This window comes from Anopheles cruzii, chromosome 2 (genome assembly GCF_943734635.1).
Source record: "Anopheles cruzii chromosome 2, idAnoCruzAS_RS32_06, whole genome shotgun sequence".
NCBI lineage: Eukaryota > Metazoa > Arthropoda > Insecta > Diptera > Culicidae > Anopheles > Anopheles cruzii.
In genome coordinates this window covers 6394493-6419088 of record NC_069144.1, presented here as the reverse complement: position 1 = coordinate 6419088, position 24596 = coordinate 6394493, and the positions used below count along the sequence as shown (strand labels likewise).

General features: G+C 57.5%; 1 protein-coding gene across 1 annotated transcript; it reads left to right on the top strand.

Moving 5' to 3' along the window:
• The first annotated feature begins 367 nt into the window (after positions 1–367).
• On the top strand, positions 368–24293 carry LOC128276587 (E3 ubiquitin-protein ligase highwire). Its single transcript, XM_053015048.1, has 22 exons — positions 368–815; positions 1052–1641; positions 1711–2626; positions 2692–2916; positions 2981–3811; positions 4297–4560; positions 4621–4950; positions 5009–5595; positions 5675–6168; positions 6274–6659; positions 6843–7279; positions 7352–9133; positions 9170–9441; positions 16616–16847; positions 16930–17598; positions 18305–20944; positions 21006–21203; positions 21278–22003; positions 22066–22754; positions 22809–23645; positions 23725–23830; positions 23910–24293. Exons 1-22 carry the CDS (start codon positions 368–370, stop codon positions 24291–24293), a joined length of 14043 nt encoding a protein of 4680 aa, XP_052871008.1.
• The last annotated feature ends 303 nt before the right edge of the window (positions 24294–24596 follow it).

The following is a 24596-nucleotide window of genomic DNA, read 5'->3' as shown; positions in this document are numbered from 1 at the left end:
AACGTGACACGAGGGAAAACGTCACCATCAGCTGTGCCGGAGGGGAGGTCAAAAGGATGAATGAATTGGCCGCCGCATAGTAAACAAACCAATCGGCGTCGTCGTCGGCAGGACGCTGCGTGTAGGGGAAATCGGTTCGGCCACCAAAGCAGGCGACGACGAAAGTGACAAGCAAAATGGGTTGCTTGCTGGGGGAGAGTGAAAATTATCGATTTTTCACGCAAAGCCTTCATTTTGGAACAAGGCGACAGCCACAGCCGCGTCGTGGTAAACGCGTGGAAAGAAAAAGTGCGTTCTGTGCACCGCAAACGGTGCCAAATCGGTGAAAAGTACTGAGTGCTGCAGCGCGGAACCGTACGCAGAAATGATGGAGCTGTACGATTCGGCACGGTATGGGTCGGTTTTCGGTAACATTTTCCTCTCGACCGAGGCGTCCGATCCGGGTGATGGCGGCCCAGGACCAGCGGGACCGAAAAAGGACTCGAAAGCAGCACTGCTCCTGGAACCGACGCTCGACCGGTACGAGGTAGCGGCGAATGCTTCGCGTTTTGCCGTTTATCATGCGGTCCGGTCGATTGTGCTGGAACGGGAAACGACAACCCGCAGAACGGTCGCTTCCATGAGGATAATCGATACGGCACTGGATGAACCGAAATCGATTGGCAGCAGCAGCGCCCAGGCGGGTGCGGGTTCTCGCGTACCGCAGATTGTGCTCGCCGGGCTGGACAGTTTGTATGGAATAATCGCCGAAACGCGCCACAGTCAGCCACGGATTGCTACGAAGGCGCTACGGTCGCTGTACGACATATTGCAGGGTAAGCAGACGGCCGTTTTTCACAGCGAATCTGATCTAAGACATCATCGATTTTTTTACTGTATGCCGCCTTTGTCTGGTGCGCAATCTCATCAAAGTTGACTGTGACATGAAAAAAGAGTTGGCTTTTTGCATTCAAATCGTTGAATAATCCGTACATTTTTGAGTTTATTTTATTATATTATTTATATTATTTCTTCTGATACATAATGTTCACTTTACTTTGGTTTATTGTAGGTCAAGTTCCGGAAGGAATGCGCCACGAACCGGACGCCGTGTTTGGTCCGCTCTTCGATCTACTGCTAGAGCTGGCCACCACTACCAGCCCGTCGTCGACCGCACCCGGGGCCTGGTCATCGCTGGCCTGCTCTACGCTCCTATCGCTGGCCATTGCCAAAGGCGATACGGGCCGTATTGTGCGTGCCGTGGCTGCGATTCTCATGAGTTCGGCCCACGGGTCAGCTACGGGTGGTTCGTTCAATGCCGGCGGAACCGGTACGCCCGCCAGTGGCTGCGTACAGATGCCCCAGAGTGTCGCGAAGCTTCAGCGTACGGTATTTTCCATGGCAACGGGGAGGGCTACGATTGCGGACTACTTTCGCTGTGGCATTCCGCGTGGCTGTTTGATTGGAGAGTTCCGGCTACCGCTGGAGTCATCCACCGTTTATTCGGTGGCGTCGGATGGAAAGTTTCTGTATCTGGTCACCGCGAAGGGTGTGCTTAAGATCGGTTCCGGCTTCAGTGGCACGCAGGAGGGCTTAATTTATGGCGCCGTCACGATAGCGATGGCCAAAAATGAGCTTCCCGGTTGGATCGGTTACGCCGGGGTAAGTGTTTCACCACACACATTGGTCAATGAGGTATGCTAATTGGAAAATTTGGGGCCTTCATCACAGGGCAAGCTGTATTATGGGCGCATCAGCAAGGGAAACGTGAACAACGGATGGACATTCCAGCTGTACGATCCGACCACCCTGACGGCCCTTGGTACGGTTCAAACGGCACCAATTCCGATGCTACAGCGACGGTTCGGGCAACTGTTCTCCGATGGAGACGCCATCTGTTGGCTCGGTGCCGTATCCGATTCCTTACGCGACGGACCAGAGGTCGAGGATCAAGAGGAGGACATTCTGGTCGTGAAGCAACTGTATCCTCCCGCACCGAGCGCCCAGCCCGGTTCCATTCCGGGTGCATCGGATGTTCGCCCGGAGTTGCGTCTAAAGTTGGCCAAAAATCGTTATCATACGTACGGTTGGGCCGCGTTCGAGGAGGAGTTGGGTGAAAACAGTGCCACCGCAGTCGGTGCAGGGGTGCCGGGTGCCGGTCCCCACTCGACAACCGTCGTTTCGCCGCCCATCCTCGATGGCGGTAACCCGCAGCAGGGTGGCTCCATCCAGTCGATCTCCTGTGGCAAAGAATTCGGCCTGGTGCTGGTCGAAGATGGATCGGTCAGTGGTGGGAAAGTGTTCTACTGGGGACGAAGCACCGCGCTGGGGCTGAAACTGTCCGTCAACATGGCCGGTGCATCGGGCTGTGTGATGGGTGCACCCAAAGCGACCGTTACGATGAAGCTAACCGAGCTGACGGCACTCCCGAAGGGCATTAGCTACTTCCGGCAGGTGGCCGTCGGTCACGAAGCGAACCACGGTCTGCTGCTGACCAACGATGGAACGGTGTACTTCACCGGAACGGCCAAACGGGGCGAAGATGGCGAACTGGCCAAAACCAATCGCCGGCAACCGAAAGCGATCAAACCGAAGCGTCTCAACAAACTGGATGGTCACTCGGTTACATTCGTTGCCTGTAACAATGGTACTGTCGGTGGTGATCAGGGAAAATGGCCACATTGCTTTTAAAATTTCCATTCCATTCTATAGGAACGTCAGCGTTTGTCACGAAAGAGGGCAAACTGATCATGTACGGCAAGGACGCTAACTACTGTGAACCGAACGGTGTCGTCGGCGGACTGGCAGATGTCGTCATCAGGAAGGTGGCCCTCGGAAAGGCACACTGCGTTGCGGTGGACGCCCTTGGGCAGCTGTATACCTTTGGCCTCAACAACAAGGGCCAGTGTGGGCGCAAGTTCCAACGGGAACGGAATGGTAAAGTAGCTCTTATTATGAATTGATCGCGCGATCGACTGACCATTTCCGTTTCGCTCCGTAGCCGATGAAACAGTAACGGCGAATAACCCGTCGGTCATCACCAATGGGCAACCCTCCAGTGTGCCGCCGTCTACCGGTTCCACGTGCAACGCATGCCATGCCGTTACTATGGCACCCAGCACTTTGGAGCCTCCGGCAACGGCAACACCGGCGGCGACGGCGGCCACAAAATGTGGCTGCGGTTGTGGATGCTGCTGTCACTGTGGTGGCAACGGATCCGACCGGAACGCCCCGAACACCGTGGCCCCGCTCTCGTCCAACGATGCCGATACCCCACGCATCGTTCCCGTTCCGCCGCAGCGCGTTGATCTACCGCACAGCGGACCGGACTCGAGGCGAGCACCGATCGTAACGCAAATAGCTTGCGGCCAGCACCATTCCCTGGTGCTCACATCCAGCGGGGAAGTGTTTAGCTTCGGGAGCAACCAGTACGGTCAGCTGGGGACGGGTGATCTGCAGGCACCGGCCGGTGGACGACCGCATCTGATACGCTTCCCATCGGGAACCGGTACGGCCGTGTCGGTTGCGGCCGGTAGTAACCACTCGGTGGTGTTGAGCAGTCGTGGTGCGGTGTTCACGTTCGGGAACTACCACAAGGGTCAGCTGGGCCGGGAGGCCCCTGACGCCGGCCTGGTCGGTGGCACCGACAGCAGCAGTAACTTCTTCTGGCACTGTGCTCCTGCGGTGATCGATTCGTTTGGGCCCGGAACGGGTCGGCGGGCCTCGTGGATTGCGGCCAGCGGTGACCAGACGTACATCAAGGTGGAGGAATCGCTCATCAATGGGGCAGCGCTGGCCAAGTACAGTGTCACTGCGGATCGTTCGACCATTTGTAAGTATCTTTATCAATTCGGTTGCTTTTTTTTTGATCGGGCGTGTGACTAGATTGGTTTAACACAAAAAAAGCTCGAATCATTGAATCCCACGGAGAAAGCATGGTTGGTACTAGTTGAAGGAGCTGAGAAAATCCTCCAATGACTACTAGTCGATTGCTCCACTGTGTTGCTAGAATCGCGTTTGGTAGCGTGCTCGAATTCGTATTGGATCTGCTCGACTATTACAGCCTTCGTAGCCTGCTTGACTGTTACAAAAAATGTTACCGGTGAGGTCGCTACATATCCATCTATTGCTCTGATCGAACTAAGAAAAAATGGGACAATGATGGCTATAGGTTAACTTACAATTTATTAACGGTGAAGGTTGCCATAGTCTTAAACACGTTCTATTTGGATCACACACAACATTTTTAAATAATAGAAACAAAACTTTGTTTTGTAAGGTAGCTAATGGTCCTTCGTTGTCGAACCTCGTTCACAGTGCTTATACCTAGCAATCAGCCGCATCTGGCCGGATCGATAACGATCGATCGTCGTACGGGGCATTGCCGTGCGCACCGTACGAATCAGTTCGATGCACGGCTCGAGCTAAACGGCGGACCACAACCGGTGCTGAAAGAGATGTATCGCCGTGCCCGGTGGCACTTTTCCTTCACCCTTGACCCACTGTTCAATGTGCTCTGGGGCTACGATGCCATCCGGAAGCGGATGCTGATCTTCAATCCGATCGCTGCCGAGCTGTACCGTCGCAAGTCGAAACGCAAACAACGCACGGCACACGAACCGTCCGAGCAAGCGGACCCAGGGGCGGATCGGAACGAGGCGGGTGGGTCGGCACGATTCGGACTCGGATCGGCTACGGAGCCACTGACGGTGTTGAGTCCGGAAATTGCACTTCCTCAACGTTGGCAGGGCTGTGAGGTTCCTCGCTTTCAGCTGGCCCTAAATTTGCTCGCCTGTTTGGATGTACTGACGGAAGCGACGGAGCGTCTGGGGGCCAGTGGTCAGTGGCCACCGTTCGAACCGGGTACCGGGCTCGATGGTGGCCCGTCAGCAGCAGCGGGTTCGAACGCTTCACCGCTCGATGGGAATGTTAACGTAAATGCTTCCGAGTGGTTCACGGGAACTCGTGGTGGTAAGTTGATTCTTTCGCTTTCCTTTGAATATGAGTTAATCCCTCTCTTCTTCGACAGTATTCTGCGGCAGTAGCAGTGGCCGTCAGGTGAAACTTTGCGATGTACCCGGTGACGATGAGCCACAGGAGGAGGAGCTTCCGGAGCAGTCGAACCAACGCTCGGCACTGCTAACGCCAACGTTCGGGTCCATCGATGAGGAACCGTCGGCCATCGCGCCATCGAACCGTTGGAACTTGCCGCCCTCCGAGGGAGTGCACGCTGGTGAGGGAAGGTTCCCCTTTCGTTCCGGACGCTCGAAAACACCGGCCAGTGGAGCACTGAACGCGGGCGTCCAGTACCGACGTAAGAAATCGTCGCTCGGATCGGGAGGATCAAGTGCCACCGGGAGTACTGCTGGTGGCGGCGCTGCGGGGATGTTCCAAAGCAGTTCCAATGTGGACGAGAGTGTCGTTTCGCTTTGCCCCATATCGCGCCGCTTCGCGACGGGCATCAACCGGGAGACGCTCGAGTCACTCACGGAACTGCTGGGCTGGGCGTGGAACGCGTTTCGCAACTTGTCCGGCGATCAGAAGAAAGGCTCCAGAAACTCCGGGTCCGCCGCCAATCCGGGGTTGTCGGCGAACGGCCTGTTTGGTGAAGCGAAGGTATGCCCGAATCGACGCGATCATCGATCGTTCGGCATCGATTGATTCCTTTCTTTCCTTTTTCCGGTTCCCTTTGCAGCTTATCGTTCGGCTTTCGTTCGTCTGTCGGGCGTGTTTGCGCTTGTTGCGCCGCTACCTGAACGCTATCTACCATCCGACGGGATCGCGGGGCACCGGGACCGATGAGCTGGACGGTGGCTGCAGTGACGGTCACTCGGTCGATGATCCGCTCGGTCGATCGAGCGATCTGGCGGCGGCACCATCGTTCGGTTCACAGCAGCACCACGCCACCAGCTACTCTCCGATGTCCTCCTCGGCATTCCAGTTGCCGACGGCGGCCACCACCAACCATCAGTCGCTGGCCGTGGCCGTCATCGAGATTCGCACGCTGCTGATCGACATTTTGGCCGACCGAGGAGCGACCGCTGCACCGCTCGTTGATCGCTCGATGCGCCGGCGCATTGGGCGGGCCAAGCGTGAAGTGTTGGCCGAGTGTCACCGTACGTTTGTGCGATGTTTCGACATTTTCTACCCGACGCCACCGCTCAAGTGGGAAATCCTGTGCCGGCGGTTGTTGCTTCTGCGGGAAGCGTGCGATCCAGGCCACGCACCTCCGGGCAAACCGGTCGAACGCTATCGGTACAGCTACGGATCGAACGGCGGCGGCGGCGGTGGCAGCAGCAGCAGTGGCGGTGGCTCCCCCGGCGGTCGTCTACTGCTCAGTGCCATCCTGGCGGGTCTTTGCCAACCGTCGGTTAATTTGCGCGTTACATTTTCGATCCTTTCCGCCACACCGTCGTCGTCGTCGGTGTCCTCGTCGAGACCCGCTTCCGGGTCGTCCGGGGCAATGCTAGCGATCGCTCGCAATCGTGACCTGTTGGCCAGCTTGATCGAACAGATGACGAGCGGTGGGACGACAGCGGGATCGGTTGAAGGATCGGTTGGTCCGGCTCAACCGCATCTCCCCGATTGGCACTTCCGTGATGTGCTCGAACTGCTGCTGGAACTGGTGTCGGATCCGGTGCGACGTAAGTTGGACCGCATCGGGCGGCATCGGCGGCGCGGTAGTAGCAGCAGTGGCAACAGCAGCAACAGCAACACCAGCAGCGACAGTAGTTGCCGCAGTAGCGAAGGGGTGGAATACGATTACGAGCTCGACTGTGAAGACGATGGGCCCGATGCCGATGGCCGTACCGAAGCTGACGGTGATGGCGGGGGGAGCTATCGGTATGCGGGTGGTGATCCAGCGTGTGACAGTGACGCCGATGAGGATGATAGCGAGCAGGATGAGGACGAGCAACAGCTGCAGCAACAGGACGACGATGACGAGCAGAGCCAGGAGCGGCTGCTGATCCGGAACGGGTGCCGTTTGTTGGCCAAACTTTTGTCGGAAATAATCCACCACGGATGCGACCCGATCGAGCAACAACAACGGGGGGCCGGTAGCGATCGTGGTGGCGATCACCACCGTGGGGGAGATCGAGAAGAGGAAACGACCCAAACGGCGGCGGCCAGTGATCTGATGGTTCCGCCCGGGTTGCTGGCAGGTAGCAATCGGCTATACAGCACCGGCAGCCGCTTCGGGAAGATCGATCTGGGCAAAACGTGGAACACGGGCAACTTTGGACCGGATGCGATCGCGTTTACGGTCGATCGGGGTGGTATTTCGATCGCTGGCGCCTGTGTAAGTGTGCGATCGCGTGCGATCTTTGTCTAAATCAACTAACCAACTCGGTTCGCTTGTCCCCCTCTGCAGGTTTACTCTGGGTCCGGTAGCTACGAGTATCAGTTGGAGCTACTGTACGACAGCCATCACTCGACGCATGCCCACTCGTACTCGCACTCGCATCGCTGGGAGGTGCTGGAATCGATCGTTGGATCGTACGATCAGACCGCTGTCCGGCAGCATGTGGCCGAGTTGCGGTTCAATCGGGCGGTGCTGCTCAAGGAGAACCATCGCTATGCGCTGCGCCTCTGCAGTCAGGGAGCCCGTACGCTGTCCGGTGACTGTGGCCAATCGTCACTGCGTGGTCCGTGCGGAACGGTTACATTCCGGTTCTATCCGTGCGATCTAAGTTTCAATGGGACAACTCCGGCCAGGGGTCAGATACCGGCCATCCTTTACTACAGCACACCCGGTGGCGCTGCTGGTCCGGGAAGCTTTCAGCTTGGCGGGGCCGCGGCTCCGGTTGCCGGTGGAGGACGTGCCGGTGAGTTGGGTAACGGTCGAACTCAGGCCCGTGATCTGGCACTCGAAGTGGCCCGTGCCATCGTTGGCCGGTGTCGGGAGCTTTTGACGGTGGCCCACGAGCTCGCCCTTTGGACGTCGGCTTCGGGCGGTGGTCTACGAGCTCCGTCATCGACGGAGACGTCCTCGACACCGTCCTCATCTGCCTCGTCCGGTGTCGTTGGGATAGTTGGAGGAGGTGTCCTCGGTGGACCCGCCGCTGCCACCGCCGCCGGTGGAGGCGTAGCGATCGATTCCGAGCACAACATAACACCGATCGAGGAACATCTGGATGTGGGAAGCCTTTCGACGACCACCGGGCTGGTGAGTGTGATCGCGTCGAATGCGGCCAGCACGACGATCGAACGTACCCGTCGTACGATCGGGAAGGTGCTACCGAAGGGGCTGCTTGAAACGCTGCGTGGAGCGAGTGGCACTGGGCCGAGCGCCGCACCGTACGATCCGTACGAGATCGACAGTGCCTCGGAAGCGACTCCGGCCGCCGGTCCCGTTCCGATTGGTGGTCCCGGTGGTGGAATGCTGGCGAATGGCAACGAAATGGAACTTCCCGCTGGCGGCGGTGCAGGAGGTGTGGTGATGGCCACCCCGATACGGAAGCGCACCGTTTGGGATCTGTTCCGATCGCGGACGACCCGCTGTCCGTCGGTGGTCAACTGCCTGTTCCGCTATTTGCTTCCCCTCACGTTGGCCCAACTTGAGCGCTGCATCCGCATGGATCTGAAGGTGGCCGTGGAGGTGCTCTCGATGGTACAGGAAATCTTGCCACCCATTACGGCCCTCAACGAGTTGCGCCGTCAGCAGCAGCCCTCTTCGGGCCACCCTGCGGCCTTGAAGACCGTGTCCAGTATCGGTGCGACGACGATCACATCGTCCGCCACCAGCACCAACACCACCAGCCAGCACTACTGCATCCTGGAGAGCGATCACCCGTACCGAACGGCCGGGATCACCGCGTATCGGGTCCGGTTCCCGTCCAGTGTGCGCTGGATGTGTCTGTCGTTCGACGCACAGTGCGGCACCGTGCAGGAAGAGGATCGCGTTAAGGTGAAGATTCCGAACCGCGGGGGACCGGAGCGTGACAAAGATGGATCACCGTCCTGCGCCGTGGACGATTGGGTGACGGTTCGGATGTACAACACACCGTCCCGCTGGTCTTACGGTGGGCCTGGTCGGTCGATGGTTCTGCCGGGGCGTGAGGTGGAAATATCACTGGAATCATGTTCGACGTACGTCGCGGAACCGAAGCACCCGGCGTACGGGTTCCGGTGTCTGGTGATTGGCTACGAAAACGTCGATCACCCGCAGCAGCAGCAGCAGCAGCCTCAGCCGGTGATGATGCACCCTGATCACCAGCACCCGGTCACGGCCGGTGGCACTCTGATCGCGTTGGAGCAAGAGCTGGCTCACCTGGGCGGACGGTGCAGTCGGAATTTGCTGCGCAAGGAGCTCCGCTTCGACGATGATCCCGACGATCGGCTGACGGAACCGGAAGTGGCCACCCTGGAGCGTTACGGGGGCTCCCTGCTGGCCAAGGGACTGATGGTGCCGGACGCGATGCTCACCATCCGGAACGCGCTCGATTGCCATCTGCCAGTGCTGTGAGTAGTTCCCTTTGACCTTATATTCCTATATACTTCGTACTGTTTTTGGTATTCTTACTGCTTACTGGGCTAGGCCTTTAACGTCAGAAGCTTTGCGCGTGCCGTTAGAAATCGGTCTTTAGAACGCCGACCGTTTCGAGCTTGAGAACGACTTGCGTTTCGCGGTACGTTCGCGGTTGGACCATCTTCTGTTCCAGCAGAAGCATTCGCTGGCGTTTCTGTTGCCGCCGGTAGCACAGGAGGCCACCGATCAGGCCACCGAGCAGTGTGACCGCCAGCAGCGTGCTGAGCACGATGATCAGCACCAGATCGGGACCGGTCGAGTCACAGTTCTCTTGCTGGCGAAATTTTTCAACCGAAATGTACGACTCTTGATCGTCCCGCGATGTGACGCTGAACGGTCGGAGAAAGAAGATCTCTTGCCACACGGCGAACGATGCGCCAACGTTGGTGGTCTCGCAAGTGGCCAGCTCGGCGATCTGCAGGGATTGTACGGCGAAGGAAAAATTACGTGGCAGCGTGAAGAACGTGTCGACGGAGCTCGACGGCACGAAGGTGTCGATCCGATTGCCCTCGATCACGATGTTCGGCTGGGTGTTCCATTGGGTGTCGTTCGATATCACCAGTCCTGTGGCGAGAGCATGGGATGATAAGTGTAAGGTCCGTTTACCGCTTGGGGCCTTCCCTTCGCTTACCTCGCAAAAGATTCGAAGATACCTGACCGAACACGTTACGCACGAGCGAAACTCGCCTCGTGACCGCCAGCTGGAACGCTTCGTCGGCGATCGATTGTTTGAAAATGTTGTTCTGGAGCAGCAGCTCGTTGGTTTCTGGCCATTAGAGATTGGAAAATGTTACTTTCCAATCTTTTCGTAGGTTGCACTCGATACTTACGGCTATCGACGATGGCCGCCGGGTGTACCGCTTGCAGGAAGGTGGAATCGCTGATCTGAATCAGCTCGCTCACGACGACACCCTGCCACGCCTGCGAGGGCCACGGGTCGTGCATGGTCACGTTGCTCAGTCGGAGCTCCTCCAGCTGGGCTCGTTTGAACGAATGGCGTCCAAAATGACCAATCTCAGTGTCTTGCAGCGTCAGCCGCCGAAGTCGAATGCCGATCGCTGACGAACGGAATGATCCGATGGTGCAGTGCGTGAAATGAATCGTCCGCAACGATGCGCCGTGAAACACGTTGGCGGGCAGTTCCTCCACATGGCACCGGTTGAAGCTTAGCTGGATCGGACCAAGGTTCGGGTGCGGATCACGTGGATCCGGTTGTTGGGCCGGCCGGGAGGTTTCAAACGCAAACGATTCCAGGGTCAGCTGGTCAACGTTCTGGAACAGCACGGTGCGCGGTAAGAATCCGGACCGAATGGCACGGAACGTACCGGTCGGAACGTGCAACTGGGCACAGTTACCGATCACTATGTCGGTGTGCTGCGGGACGCTGTTGGCTTCGAAGGGCGGTAGTGTAAACGACGGTTGCGCCTTTTTGGACTGTGCGTCGAAAATTAGAAACATAAACAGGGGTAGTGTCGTCATCCAGGGGTTCTCAAATTGTGTTAGGTTCAATCGTTGCATTCAGGTGGTCAGTGATCTTCAAACAGAATCACACACCCCGTTCGCGAGGCAAGTTGTCCGTAGAGGATAAAATATTACGCTCTCCCAACTGAGCTGAGAACCGCTGGCGCAAAGTATAATTTAAACAACGGAGAGATCGACCCGACGATCACCCGATGTACGTTTCGGGAGAGATGTTGACTCAAACATCGTTGCGTCAATCTGTGCCGGGCACGAAAGTTATTTGCTTACCTCATCGAAAAGGGGTCTGCTGCCGCTTGCCACATGCCGCTGACAGTCGCAAAGCACTACGGGATTGCCGATTCCACCGTCGACCCGTTCGCACTGTAACCGTTCGTGGACGATCTGTTCGAGCTGCTCCTGTTCGCAGGCCACCGGACGGACGAGGCCGAGGTTGGTGGCCACCTGTAGCCACGAGAGACCCACGACAATGAACCACCGACGGACGGAAACGTGCTGCCGACGACTGCCTGCCATGATGATGCTGCCGAATGACTGGCCCGACGATGAAGACACCAACCGCTGAACCGAAGAAGGGTGTTTCTTTCGTCTGTTTTTTTTGCTTTCTTTCTAAACGTTTTGATAACACACCAACACACGCGCCCCGTGCCAAACCTGGTGCGCGCACGTATCGGAGGTACGAAAACATCATGCGAACGCCGCCGGACCAAAATCGATCCACACACGGAGCTGCGAGAGATCTTATCGCGAAGGGGTTTTGCGATAAGATAAGACGGCACGGACGGTGCAAACACACGTACCGGCGTGACTCATTCCGCACCGGTGAGGCCGTCGGCTGGCTATCTGCTGGATTGTTTCGTTTTTCTTCTTATATCAAACTATTTATTGCAACCATACTGTTGTTGTTGTTCGCTAGTGCCAGTGGCGTCGTCCGTAATGTCTTCGATGCGAACCGTTTGCATGCTGCTGCCGGAGTGTTCCGACCGGTTGCTGCCATCGTTCCCCCCGATGGCGCCACTGTCCTCTGCGATTTCCCCCTCATCGTCACGGGCCACGGGAGGACTACGTTTTAGTTTTTTCATCGGCAGTGCGTAGGTCGGCCCGTCACCACCGTCCGGAGCATCCGGTGGCCGAAGCATCGTTTTACGTTCTGCCTCCCCGTCTACCACATCATCCTCGTCGTCGTCTTCATCGTCGTAATCGTCGCCGGGAACGGCGATGGGCGGTTTCCACGGGTGGCTGCTACCGGCGGCCGCAGCGGATCGCAGTAGAATGTCGGGAAGATTGTCGCTGCCAGGCTCCGGATTCCGCGGTACCGTCGCATCGCCGATGGCGTACGGACTGATAAAATGCCGGTTTCCTATTTTAGAGGAGAACTAGAAGTGAGGTCCGATTTCGGAAAATCCGGCCCACGGTTCGGCTTACCCGTGCGCTGCTGCAACAGCTGCTGATCGTCCCTTCGGATCGGTTCGGAATAGATGCCTTCCGGGACCGTGGTGGCCGCTCCGCCGGCGCCGCCACCGTGATCCAGTGGGGCCGCATAGTCACCGAGCAAACCGATGTCCGTTAGGCGCATTCCGCTACCGGCTCGCGGTCGGCCGGCCGGCTGCAGCTCGTCGTAGATGTGATCGAGTGGATCGTTCATTTCGACCAACGTAGCTGCCGGCGGCCGTCGCCCGGTCGTCGTCGGTGGTCCCAAATGGCGATACAGTATGTCGTTGAGGGCCACCATCTGCTCGCCGGTGATTCCGTGACGGTCCAGACTTTCGATTATCTGCCCGATCAGGTGCACCTTTTGTTGCTCTTCGAGCACGCCGCCGCCGGGCGGTGTCAGTAGCTGCTGCATCGGGGCATCGATTTCCAGCCACACCTTATGGCCAAGCGTTTCCCGAATCCAGCCGAGCGACGCAGCAATCACTCGTCGCTGGAGCGACGTGAATGAGGATCCGCTGTGACCACCGAGGGGTGATGCCGCCGGTGAAGCTGACGATGCCGCCGATCGGTTCGATGTCATGGAGTGGTTGGTTTTTTCGCGCTCGCGGCAGCGCCTGTGACACAACACGGTGAGTGCCGCACAGAGAGCCACCAGCACGGCGGCCGCACAGCCGACGAGCCACCAAATGCTGCCGCCGGGGAAAAGGCCGCCGTCGGTTGCCGCCGCTCCACCGAGCGAATCGATCTTATCGAACGGGATCAGTGGCGGAGGTTTGGCGTTTTTGTGGTGCGCCTCAACGCCGGCGCCGGCAAGGTACGAGGAACACTTTTCCGAACCCTGCCGCAGGCAGAACTCGGTGAGAAAGTAGTGCACATTGACCCGGCCGGCAGCGGTGGCCGATCCTTCCTCGTCGCTGCGATTGAAACAGTAGCGTAGGCTTTCCTCTACCTGGCACGAAGCGGCGGACGTGATCGGTCGCTGCAGGGTGGCCGTAGCGGGCAGACCGAACACTTCCGCCAACCAGCTGTCGTACTCGCAGTCACAAACACGCCCAAAGTGCAGCGCGCTAATCATGCACTGGTGGCCAAAGTTGAAGCTTCCGGCGAGCGGATTCGTGAGCGTGTTGTTGCCAAACAGACAGTGCGGGGACAGTGCGCCCGCGGTGGTGTCCGCGCCAGTGGCACTGCGCCTATCGCCGAGTGAAAAGCCATGAAATTCACCAAACGAATTACCAAAGATGGTCACGTTCGTCCACTGGGTCTGGTGGAGCCAGTCTTTGCCGGTTCGCAGAATTTCGTTGCCGGTGATGATCGTGTTGACGCTCGTGTAGGTCAGGGCACCGGCGGCAATATAGTCGATTCTGGAAAGGGACGAATAAGAAGATGATAAGAAGTTGTTGCCCCGTTCTGGTCTTCGAACAATGGTAGTTTTGAACTGATTCGATAGTTCTGTAGACTGTCACTGATAACCGAACCAGGTAGATAATGAGTCACACGCTTCGCGCTCAAACTCGGAGGGTCTTAACAAGACGATACATGCTTTCGCTGAACCCGAACCCGAGCTGTTACTCACTTATTGTCCTCCAGACGAAACTCCGTTAATCCGCTACCGTCCACGAACTGCTTCTCGATCCGGTGCAGATAACAACCGCGAAAGGTGAGCGAATAGCTGAGCAGCCGCTCGGTGACGGCCTGTTGGCGCAGGTTCACTATCCGGCAGCCAATGAACCGGACGTCCTCTACCTCGTTCGCATCGAACGCATACGACACGATCTCGCTAATGTTGCAGTACTCAAAGTTTAGCAGCCGAAAGGAAGCACCCAGCTTTGGAAGACTGTCGATGGTTGTGTTGTGGATTTGCACCTACAGGGAGAGAGAGAACCGAGGTCATAATTGTGGTCGGAGAATCACGCCACCACCGTTTACCTTGGGCCGTGTCGAACCACGGAATGCGTTCGGTTCGATCTGTAGGTTGTCAACAAACTCGATCAGAACCTCGGCCTGTTCCATGGCCAGAAACTCCGTCCTCAGCCGGACATCGTTGACGTGCGAGATGCTGAGCTTATATTCCCCTGCGAATGGATTTAATGTTATCATAATGTCCGCACCGTGTCCACTGTAATTCGGTCATTTACCGCACGAAACGTTCCGGTTCATTATGAGCCGCCCAACGCGCGTCACGGCCAGCTCCAGGTATTGGCCGTGGTTGTCGCACAGTGCCCGTTCGTGCAGCTCGACCGATGCTTCGTGCGACGAGCCGACGACGGCGGCGGAGCGTCCGCCATCGATCGACAGGTTGTTGATGCTGTCGTGATTGAAAAACTCGCGATAAATAGCAAGATGGCCTCCGGCGATCAGTCGTATGTGTAGGGCCGATGCATTCGGCGGCAGGTGCAGCTGGCCATCGAGCACGAACCGTCGGTGCTGCACCGAAGCGTGATGATCGTGCGAAGAGCCTGCCGCTCCGCCAGCGCCGCCAGCGCCGCCTGCTTCATCGGTGCGTGTTGCGCCACGGCTTGCATCGAGGACACAGTCGACCTTCACGAACACGCCCGCGTTCGGGTTGCTGCAGGTGCACAGCGTGTCACAGATCGATACACTGGCGACACACTGGCGGACCGTGGCCAGCGTTTGCAGGAGCAACGCGATCACCAGACAGTCCCGTATCCGTATCGATTCCATGGCGCACTCACGCGTTTCGTTTTGTACTATTCTTTGTTCCCCCTCGCGGCTGCTGCTGCTAATGGCACTCGCTACACGCTCACTCGCTGTGGTCACATTTTTGGGGTCCCCTGTTTGGGGTTTTTAGGGTGCGCCAAACCCAACCCCACTCGAGAAGGTGATCGTCGTTTGGCGAATCGTAGTAGGTTTCGACGGTAGCAACGTTTTGCGGTGACTCATCTGCAAACGGAGGAATGCTATGTTTGCTTGGATGGACTACGGATCACCTTCGGGCGGTTTTCGGACGGAACCAGTGTGAACGGCGGCGGCGGCACGGAGTTTACTTTTTCTCGCACCGCACCGAGTGTGTGTGATGTTTAACTTGTACGTGCCAGGGGTGCGATCATTTGTTAGCAGTTTTATCACAAAACGCTCGCTCCTTTATCATCTCCTTTATCTCCTTCGCCGTTGCCAAGCCGTGACGTGTGTTTGCCTCTTGAAGGAGATTTATTAAAATGCTGCGTTGCGGGGTTAAAATTAAAAAGCTTGGGGGCACCGCAAACGAAACGTATCACAAACATATGGGACACGGAGGGGCACCGTGATTTTACACTACTGCTGCAGGGTTGTTTGTGAGACAACCACCAATCGCTTTACATCCAATTAGCAACTAATCACACTCTGGCCTCTGCCGCTGCTGCGTGTTGGAGATGAAACGAGATTGCTCTGCGCGTACGCGAGACGCCTCCGTGTGGCGTCTGTCTCACTCACGCGCCAACGGGTTCACTCGGCTGCTGGCGGCATTTCCGCTCACTCACACACGGGCACGGCCAAAACAAAACGACGATCACGGTCCGATCGCAAGGAAAACAAAACATAAAAACGCGTGATGAATGTCAAAGGGGTGGTGCAATCGGCGCTCTGGCCCAGACACTAGATCGTGCACGCGCAACCGTGGATTCCGTGGTGCAGGTTTCCGCGGCCGGATGTGGCCTTCTTTGTGGGCAACACACTTCCCCTCACGTACGCCCTCGGTGGGACTCTACAGAGAGGTTTTCTCACGGTTGACCGTGCGCAGCGAACCCGAAAGGTCGAACGGTGGTGGTGGCGATCGATAAAACCGAGAGGGACGATCGACTGACCGCACCCATTTCTTAAGGAACGAACATGATTGTGTTGATTTTGCGTTAAACACTTTTATTATTGCACATTGCTAAAACACGGGAACATAAAACTGTTCCAATTACAAACGACTTGCTTTGCGACCTCTTTGAACGGGTCAACGGAATCCAGATCCGTATTAAAACAAAGAGATGGAGATGGAATTGAGCCGAACGAGTTGCTTCGGCAGCTGCGTGCGCAGCAGCCCGTCGTACGTTACCGAAGGGCACCTTGTTTGTTGACATGTTTCCATTCGCTGCGCGAGTGCATCAACCTCGGTTCGGCTCATGCCCAAGGTTTATATATGCAACGTGCGTCTGCACATTTCAACTCAATTTGAATTCATTTGTTCTGTTTTCTCCATGTTTGCAGTGAGAAAAATTACGAGAAACAGTTCCTGCGGGACTTTATCTACGTGGCCGCCGGCTCACCGGGAGCTCGGCTGGCCGCGTGGTTGCAGCCCGAGTCACGGTTGGATCCGAGCCGGTGTGAAATTAAAATTATCTCCCCCCAAAGTCCACCGTTGCGCGCCGGATGGCCATCACACTTTCGGCTCGAAACCCGGGACCAGTATGGGGAGGAGATCTTCGTCCCCGGCATTAAGGTAAGGTTTTGAGGGGAGTAGCCGTTGGAATCCCAAACGATTGTGCCTTATTTCCCCGCAACATTCTCCACCAAAAAAATAGATCGAAGTGAAGGCGTCGCTTCGGCGTGACACATCCGTAAGCGCGCTGACACCGAAAGTGTCCCCGGGAACACCCACCACGGCCGCTCCGCCAACCATTCCGTACGAACCGACGTATAAGGAGAAGGAGAAAAGTTGTCTGCAGGCAATCAGCGCGATGCGCCCGTATCATGGCTATTCGTTCGAGGAGCTGCGCCTGTACGCGGCCAACATGAGCAGCACCAGCCCCTCGACGGCCGCCACCACCGAAATACTGACGGCCAACGATCTGGGTAAAAATAAGTACGGCTTCGTGTGGACGCCGATGGTGGCGGGTGCCTACGAGCTGACGCTGCAGATCGACGGCACGCCGGTGGTGGTGGAGGATGAGGAGGAAATCTATCGGCTCGAGGTGATTGATGCTGGTGGCGCTGCCGGTGCCGGCGTCGGTACGGGTGGCGGTGGAGCGGGAGGAAGCGGCGTTTCCGGTGTGACACCGAAAATGCTGAGCGGCGAGAAGGGTGCCCCGGGCGGCGCTGGACAGGGCCTGAAGAAGGTGCATCCGCCGACGAAGCTGCGGAAGTTCTTGGCCAAGAACTCGGCCGGCTTGCGCGTGCGGCTGCACCCGACGCTCCAGTCCGAGCAGATTGGCGTGGTGCGACCGAACGGCATCGTGGCCTATGGCGATGAGGTAAGCGCAACAACAACGAGCACTCGTTAAGCATAATTAACTTTTACTGTGCCGTTGATGCCAACGCGTCGGCTGCGGTTGGCGCGTGACGAAGCTGTTATTGGAATTTATGGTTTGTTAGTCATCGTCTAGTTTAATTGATGTTTTTAGTGCGTAGAAATTTTATCTATTCATTTAACAGTACGATTATTTATTCTTTAAGTCGGATGCCTTAATCTCATCATTTAATGTGTTAATTTTTTTATGCAAAAACAATGTTTTAGTACATTTCAACAAACAAATAACATGTTCTGTTTGCATGTTAATTGAAAGGTTTATTTATTTATCTGTTCATATTTTTAAATATTAAATTATGTAGTATAACTTCGTTGTGTTGTGTATCTGATTTATCACCGTTTCCGTTTTTTAACAAATTTTTGATACTGTTGTTGAATTATTCTGTGCATAAAAATTGAACTCCGAAATGACATCTTTAAACAAGCCTTCTTTGATAAATTCAAACGTTTTCCAGATACTAAGAACTGCAGACATGTTTCCAGGCCTACTTATAATTAAAATGATGTCAGTTTTTCACAAGAGATTTATTTTTCAGAAACTTTAATTTTAGTTCATTTTCAAATACCTTTTAAAGTATTCTCTTATGATCAATAATCGGTTACAACTAGCTATTACACATCATAAATTGAATTTAATATAATTCACGCAGCTCGAGAACGATGACGGAGTTTGGGTGCGCTTGACGGCGGAATCGATCCGCGAGCACTGTCCGGCTTCGTGGTTCCCGGTCGAGGCCTGGTGTCTGCAGTACAATCAGCACCTCGGCAAAACGCTGCTGCACCCGATCGTGGATCCGTGCTCGACCAAGGCACTGCTGGAGCACACGGCGGCCAAGGAGGAACCGGCGGTGGCCGCCGGCGACGATGCGGAAGACATCGAAGCCGACGACTGCGAGGCCGAAGAGGAGGAGGACGGCGAGGAGAACGAGAACACCATCAACTACGGTGACTTTCGGAAGGTGGCATCGGCCGCCCTGTCGGAGGTGGTCGGTGGCGGGGCCAAGGCACTGCAAAAGTGGTTCCACCGCACCGGAACCGATGGCACCGGGCCACTGCTAGACGAGCAACCTTCGTCGAAACCGGTTCTTCTACCGGCGACTCCCCTGAATCAACCCCAATCCGTGGCCCAACAGCAGCAGCAGCAGGAGCAGCAATCTTCGCAGCACCTTCCCAAGCGGGCCCTCTCGCCGTCGGTGGCCGAAACGTTGCGGGCCGTGTTTGCGGCCTTCCTCTGGCACGAAGGGCTCGTCCACGATGCGATGGCCTGTGCGTCGTTTCTGAAGTTCCACCCGACCATCTCGAAGACGGCCGGCATAGGCGGGCCACTGGCGGGCGCCAATGGGTCGCTGGGGATCGGTGGAAGCCAACCGGCACCGGAACCGACGACCGCGTTGACCCGCGAGCAGAAGGTCCTGCAGCGCCACTCCGTCGAGCTGTCGAATGCCACGCTGGACGCGCTGGAACGGAGCGGCAATCGGTGCATCATCAATCGACGTCATCGCGGAGGTCCTTTCTCGTTCGTGGAGGCTGCCGGAGCCGGAGGATCGTCGGGGGCCGGACCGGGTGCGGGATCGGCCGCAGTTCCGCCGGTGGCGTTGCGTTGTCTGGTGCACCTTTGGGACCAGCTGGGTTCCAACTTTGTCCAGCTGGTCGAAACCAACTCGAACGATAAGCGTAACGATGATGGCCAGGGTCCGAAAGAGTTTCCACCGACGACGGCGACGGGCCCGGGATCAACGGGAGCCGGTGGAACTGCTGGTGCCCTGGTGGCCAGCAAGAGCGGAGTAACGCTGGCGGCGAGTGCGGCCACCGGGGCTGGTGGTGTAACGCAACCATCGTCGACGGCGGCCCCAACTAACGGGGGATCCGGGCCAGCCGACGGAAGTTACTGTGAGCTGTGTCGCACCGTGCTACACTCAATTCCGGTGACGTACCACATGAGGCTGGCCCATCCCGGTTGCGGAAGGCCGGCTGGTGGCCAGGGCTATAATTCGAACGGTGTGTACTGCGAAGGATGGGCCGGTGATTGCGGAGACGGTGGTCATGGCGTATCGAGCTGGTATCTGCTGTGCGATGGATGCCGGAAGCGGTACGAGGGGACCACACCGGTGCCACTGCCCGTGCCGGCCCTCGGAATGGGCCCCGACCATCGCCGTACGACGGAGCCACCCCGATCGACGCTTCCTTCGGAGCTGTTTGCCATGATGAAGGAGAATGCGTTCTTCCTGCTAGACCTGGCTCCCGTTGAGCAATCCGCTTCCGGTGGTGGCAGTGCTGGTACTTCAAGTGCGGGTGCCGAAGGCTCCCTGACGGAGGTGACCGATGCTTCGGAATGGCCTACACCACCGGAGCGTCCTGCGTGCCTGGGAACGTTCATCGACACGGCGGATATGGCCGGCCAGGCAACGACAACGGCGGCGGCACCGTCTTCTGCAGGGCGATTTCCGGCCGACCACGGGTTCCCGCTCGGAATGCCGGGCGGGAAGTTTCACCGGAGCGTTTCGATGGGTCAGGGAGCCGTCGGTCCGTCGGTGGTCCTAAGACGCCGCCAGCGCCGGGACGATGAGCGATCGGAGGCGAATCTCTTGAACCATCCATCGGAGAACCTCCGGCGGTTGGTTCCACTCGACGGAACGCCCTACCATGGGCCGGTGACAGCGAGTGATGGCACCGTCGGGCTCCTGGCACGTCCGGCGATGGTTTTCATCCTCGAGCGACACAATCTGGAGCGGATGCGCCGGCTGCTCATCCGCCAACTGCGCCGTTCCCTGTGCCATCGGTACAGCCTGCAGGCGTTCAATTGGCTGCTCCGACAGCTGACGGAACCGATCGGATTGCACGACGTGATGTGGTGGTTCGTCTCGGCCCTGACCGCCTCCGATGCCGACACTAGCGATCCCGGCCCCGGCCCCGACGTCGAGTCGGAACTTGGTGGTCTAGAGCATCCGGCCAGCACGTGTGAGGGTCACCTGGGTCGTGGTATCTCCCGGGCACTGCACGCGTACCTTTCGACCGTGTCGGAACTGACGCTTCACTTCCCGCTCGGTTCCCCGTTGCAACGGATTGCGGTGCAGTGCTTCGGGTTGCGGTTCGTACCGTCCGACCATCAGTTCCTGCACCGGGTCAACGTGTTTGGAAACATTTCGCGCATCCTGTCGAAATCGGAAGAGGAAGAAGAGCGAGCACTCGAGGCGCAGTCGGTCGTCCGTCCGTCCGGACTGGCCGGTTACCCCGGTGATGATGGGGCCATCGATGTTACGCTCTTTCAGGACGTTACCGATGCGTATGAGGTTGGTAGAACACGGTCCCTGTTTAGGTTCTCGTTAAATCCGAACTCTCGTTTGCGACTAGCTGACCGTTTCGTCACGCCCGGCGCTGGCGCCTGCCCTGCTGGACAGCTCCACGGAAACGTTCTGGGAAAGCGACGAAGAGGATCGTGGGAAGCCGAAAACGATTGAACTGGTTCCCGGGGGGCGCGCCGGTGGTGGCGGTTCCGGGTGTCATCTTACCCTGATAGCGATCCACGTGGACAACAGCCGGGACGTAGCGGTGAGTGAGCGGACACGGATGAGACCTTCGGCAAACCTTATAAAGACCCCACTCTCCCTGTTTTTGGTTTGCAGTGCAAAGTGACGTCCCTTCTACTGTACGGCGGATCGCCAAGCCATAGTCCGGCGGCCGGAGGCGAACTGTCGCTGTTGCGTACGATCGATATCGATCCGGCTGCCTGCGCTTGGCAAGCGATTCCCGTGACGAGCGTTGGAGTCGCAGCGCCCTCCGCGGGACACTACCGACTGGAGGTGCGCGGTCCCGACGCAACGCTCCGCATTAGGCAGGTGAAGCTGTACGGGACACGGACCGACAATCTGACCACCTCCGAGGCACAGTCCCATGCGCCGTCACCGAGCCCACGGCAGGTACAGTCGCGTCTCTGTGAGCAGGAAACGTTGCGTGTGTTTCGACTCCTGACGGGCCAAGTGTTCGGTAAGCTGCTCGAGGAAACTTCCACCCTGCTGGGGAGCAATGGAACCACCACCAATGGGGCCGGTGCTCCGGCAGGGAACGGAGGTGCAGCGGGTGAGGTCGCCGGTGGTCCGGAGCTTTCGCCTTTGCCTTCGCTCTCCGAATCGATTCACGATCTGCGGGAACACGCGGTCGGGATACTGTTCAGTCGGCGCAAACTGAGCCACCTCCAGAAGCAGATCATCGTCCACGTGGTGCAGGCGATCGAGCGGGAAACGGTGAAGGCTCGCGATGCCTGGGAAGCGGCCCTGAACGAGGACACCAGTGGTGGTGGGGTGACCACCACGATCTACAACGACGCGTACTGCTTCGAAATGCTCAGCATGGTACGGCACAGCGGTCACCCTTTCGAACTTCAGTTGATCATTTCTGGGTCACTCTTTCGCAGGTCCTTGCACTGTCCGGTAGTTCCGTCGGGCGTACGTATCTCTCGCAGCAGCACCACCTGCTGAAGGACCTTCTGTCGCTGGCACACACCGGCAGTGATCGTGTGCAGCGTCAGGTGATGGCCCTCATTCGGCGCATTTTGCCGGAGCTGCCCTCCGATACGCACCTAACGGAGACCGGTGCGAGTCCTAACCCATCGAGCGATTCCGATTCCGAGGCCCTGCTGGACGTGTTGCTGGCCTTGATCGCGAAATCACTGCAAGTGCAGGTGAAGGTGAAGAACGGAGCCAACGGCCAGCATCAGACGGTGCCTCAGAATGTGCCCCCTGCTGCCGTAGCGGCCGCACCTGCCGTGGTGAGTTTGGCCAATGTTACACCGTTCGCACCGTCACAGGCGGCAACGGGCAATGGCAGCGGTAACCGGCACCAGCAGCGCTACCGTTGGTATCTGCGTGGTTCGATCGCGGCCAAACAGGCGGAGAGTATTATTGCACTCGTGCGCGATATGGCCAGCGGCAAGCTGTTGGAGCGGTGGGCAACCGTAAGCCGTGCGGCGGTGGCCAGCTGTTTGCTGAGTGTTACCCAGCTCGATGAGGACTTTCGGCGGAGTGCCGATGCCTGTATTCGGACCGCCACGCTCTGGCTAGCCATGGCGGCACTTTGTGTGATCGACAAGGAGCAGATCGGACGGTAAGGTCGCCTAGCCTCGCGTGAAGATCGTCTAATGAATCGTTCTTTCCACAGATTGTCCACCAATCAGTGGCACCGCCAGTCAGAATCGAACCGGCCGCTTTGCAGCAACCACGACGATGATGTGACGTTTGCCGTCCTCAACTGTGCCCTCTGTGGATCGCTGTGTGCCGATTGCGATCGAGTGCTGCACCTGAATCGACGCACCAGGAACCATCACCGTACGGTCTGCAAGGAGGAACAGGATGCGATCCGCGTGGAGCTACACGAAAGCTGCGGCCGGGCGAAACTGTACTGGCTGTGGGCGGTCGTGGATTCGCGGACCCTCAAGGGGATGCTCGAGTTTCGGGGCCACGATCCGAGTGCCAGCTGTGCGCCGGTCCCCGTGACGGCTACCGGGGTTGGGGTTTGTCGGTTTTGTGGCACTACCGGAAGCAGCGGACTTTTGGCGCTCGGGAACATCTGTCCCGATGCGCAGTGCCAGGAGTATGGGGCCGTTTCGTGTACGAAGGTCCACTCACGGTGTGGCCACGCGTGCGGTGGAATCATCAACGAGATGCACTGTCTGCCCTGCCTGGTACCGAACTGTCAGTCGGATGGCACGGTGGAGCCGGGTGTGCCGCGGTTAACGCAAGACGGTGAGGACATGTGCATGATCTGCTTCACCGAAACGCTCGGCACGGCGCCGTCCCTGCAGCTGCGCTGTGGACACGTGTTCCACTATCACTGCTGCAAGACGGTGCTAATGCGTCGCTGGAATGGACCGCGCATTAGCTTCGGATTTGCGCAGTGCCCCATCTGTAAGGTCGACATCGAGCACCCGTCGTTGGAACTGTTTCTGGCCCCGATCGTTGCCCTGCGTCAGGACGTGAAGCGCAAAGCGTTGATGAGGTGAGGGTAGCATGATGATGGATGGGATGAATTGACAACAAATCGGCGACGCACTGACGCGTTGATTGCCCCGTTACAGATTAGAGTACGAAGGATTGGCGAAAGCGGTCACGGCCGACGGGACGGATCCGACACGGTACGCCATGGAGCGTTACGCGTACTACGTCTGCAGTCAGTGTGGAAAGGTGAGTGTTCGGGTCCGAAACGGTCCATTGTTGATCGCGAGAAACAGGAACCGGAATGATCTACTCTCTTCTTTCGAAGGCCTATTACGGCGGTGAAGCACGGTGCGATGCGGAGCTGGGCGAGAACTTTAACCCGCAGGAGCTGGTGTGCGGCGGGTGCAGCGATGTGTCGAAGGCCAAGATGTGCCCCAAGCACGGGATGGACTTTCTGGAGTACAAGTGCCGGTACTGCTGCTCGGTGGCCGTCTTTTTCTGCTTCGGCACGACCCATTTCTGCGACACGTGTCACGATGACTTCCAGCGGCTCACGAACCTGCCGAAGGGGAAGCTACCGCGCTGTCCGGCCGGACCGAAAGCGTCGCAGCTGGCGGGCGAAGAGTGTCCACTGCACGTCGTCCATCCGCCGACGGGCGAAGAGTTTGCGCTCGGCTGTGGCATCTGCCGCAATGCGCAAACTTTCTAAGCCCGCAACCGGGAACATTGGTGAGCGAACGGTGGCGGTTTAGAACTCGGACGAACTCATATGAATGTATTAGTTGGCATGTAGCGACCTTCCTGATATCGTCTTAACTAACCAGTAACCGTCGTAATAACAGCATGTAGAAGAATAGTCTAAAGAGGTGAAAATACTTACCCAAAACAGCTGCCAACCTATTGCGAGCCACGCTTCTAATCTCAATTTCCGTCCGTTAACTTGACAAAATAAAGGACAAAGTGTATCGTACCAAACGTAGAGCATCCGAAAAGAATAAACTTAACCCGGATG

Bases quoted from the DNA above. Each gene is read 5' to 3' on its own strand.
- LOC128276587 (XM_053015048.1), top strand. From the start codon at position 368: ATGGAGCTGTACGATTCGGCACGGTATGGGTCGGTTTTCGGTAACATT. The intron at 2,627-2,691 runs GTACTGTCGGTG...TCCATTCTATAG, and splicing joins ATTCGTTGCCTGTAACAATG to GAACGTCAGCGTTTGTCACG. The intron at 21,204-21,277 runs GTGAGTGAGCGG...TTTGGTTTGCAG, and splicing joins ACAACAGCCGGGACGTAGCG to TGCAAAGTGACGTCCCTTCT.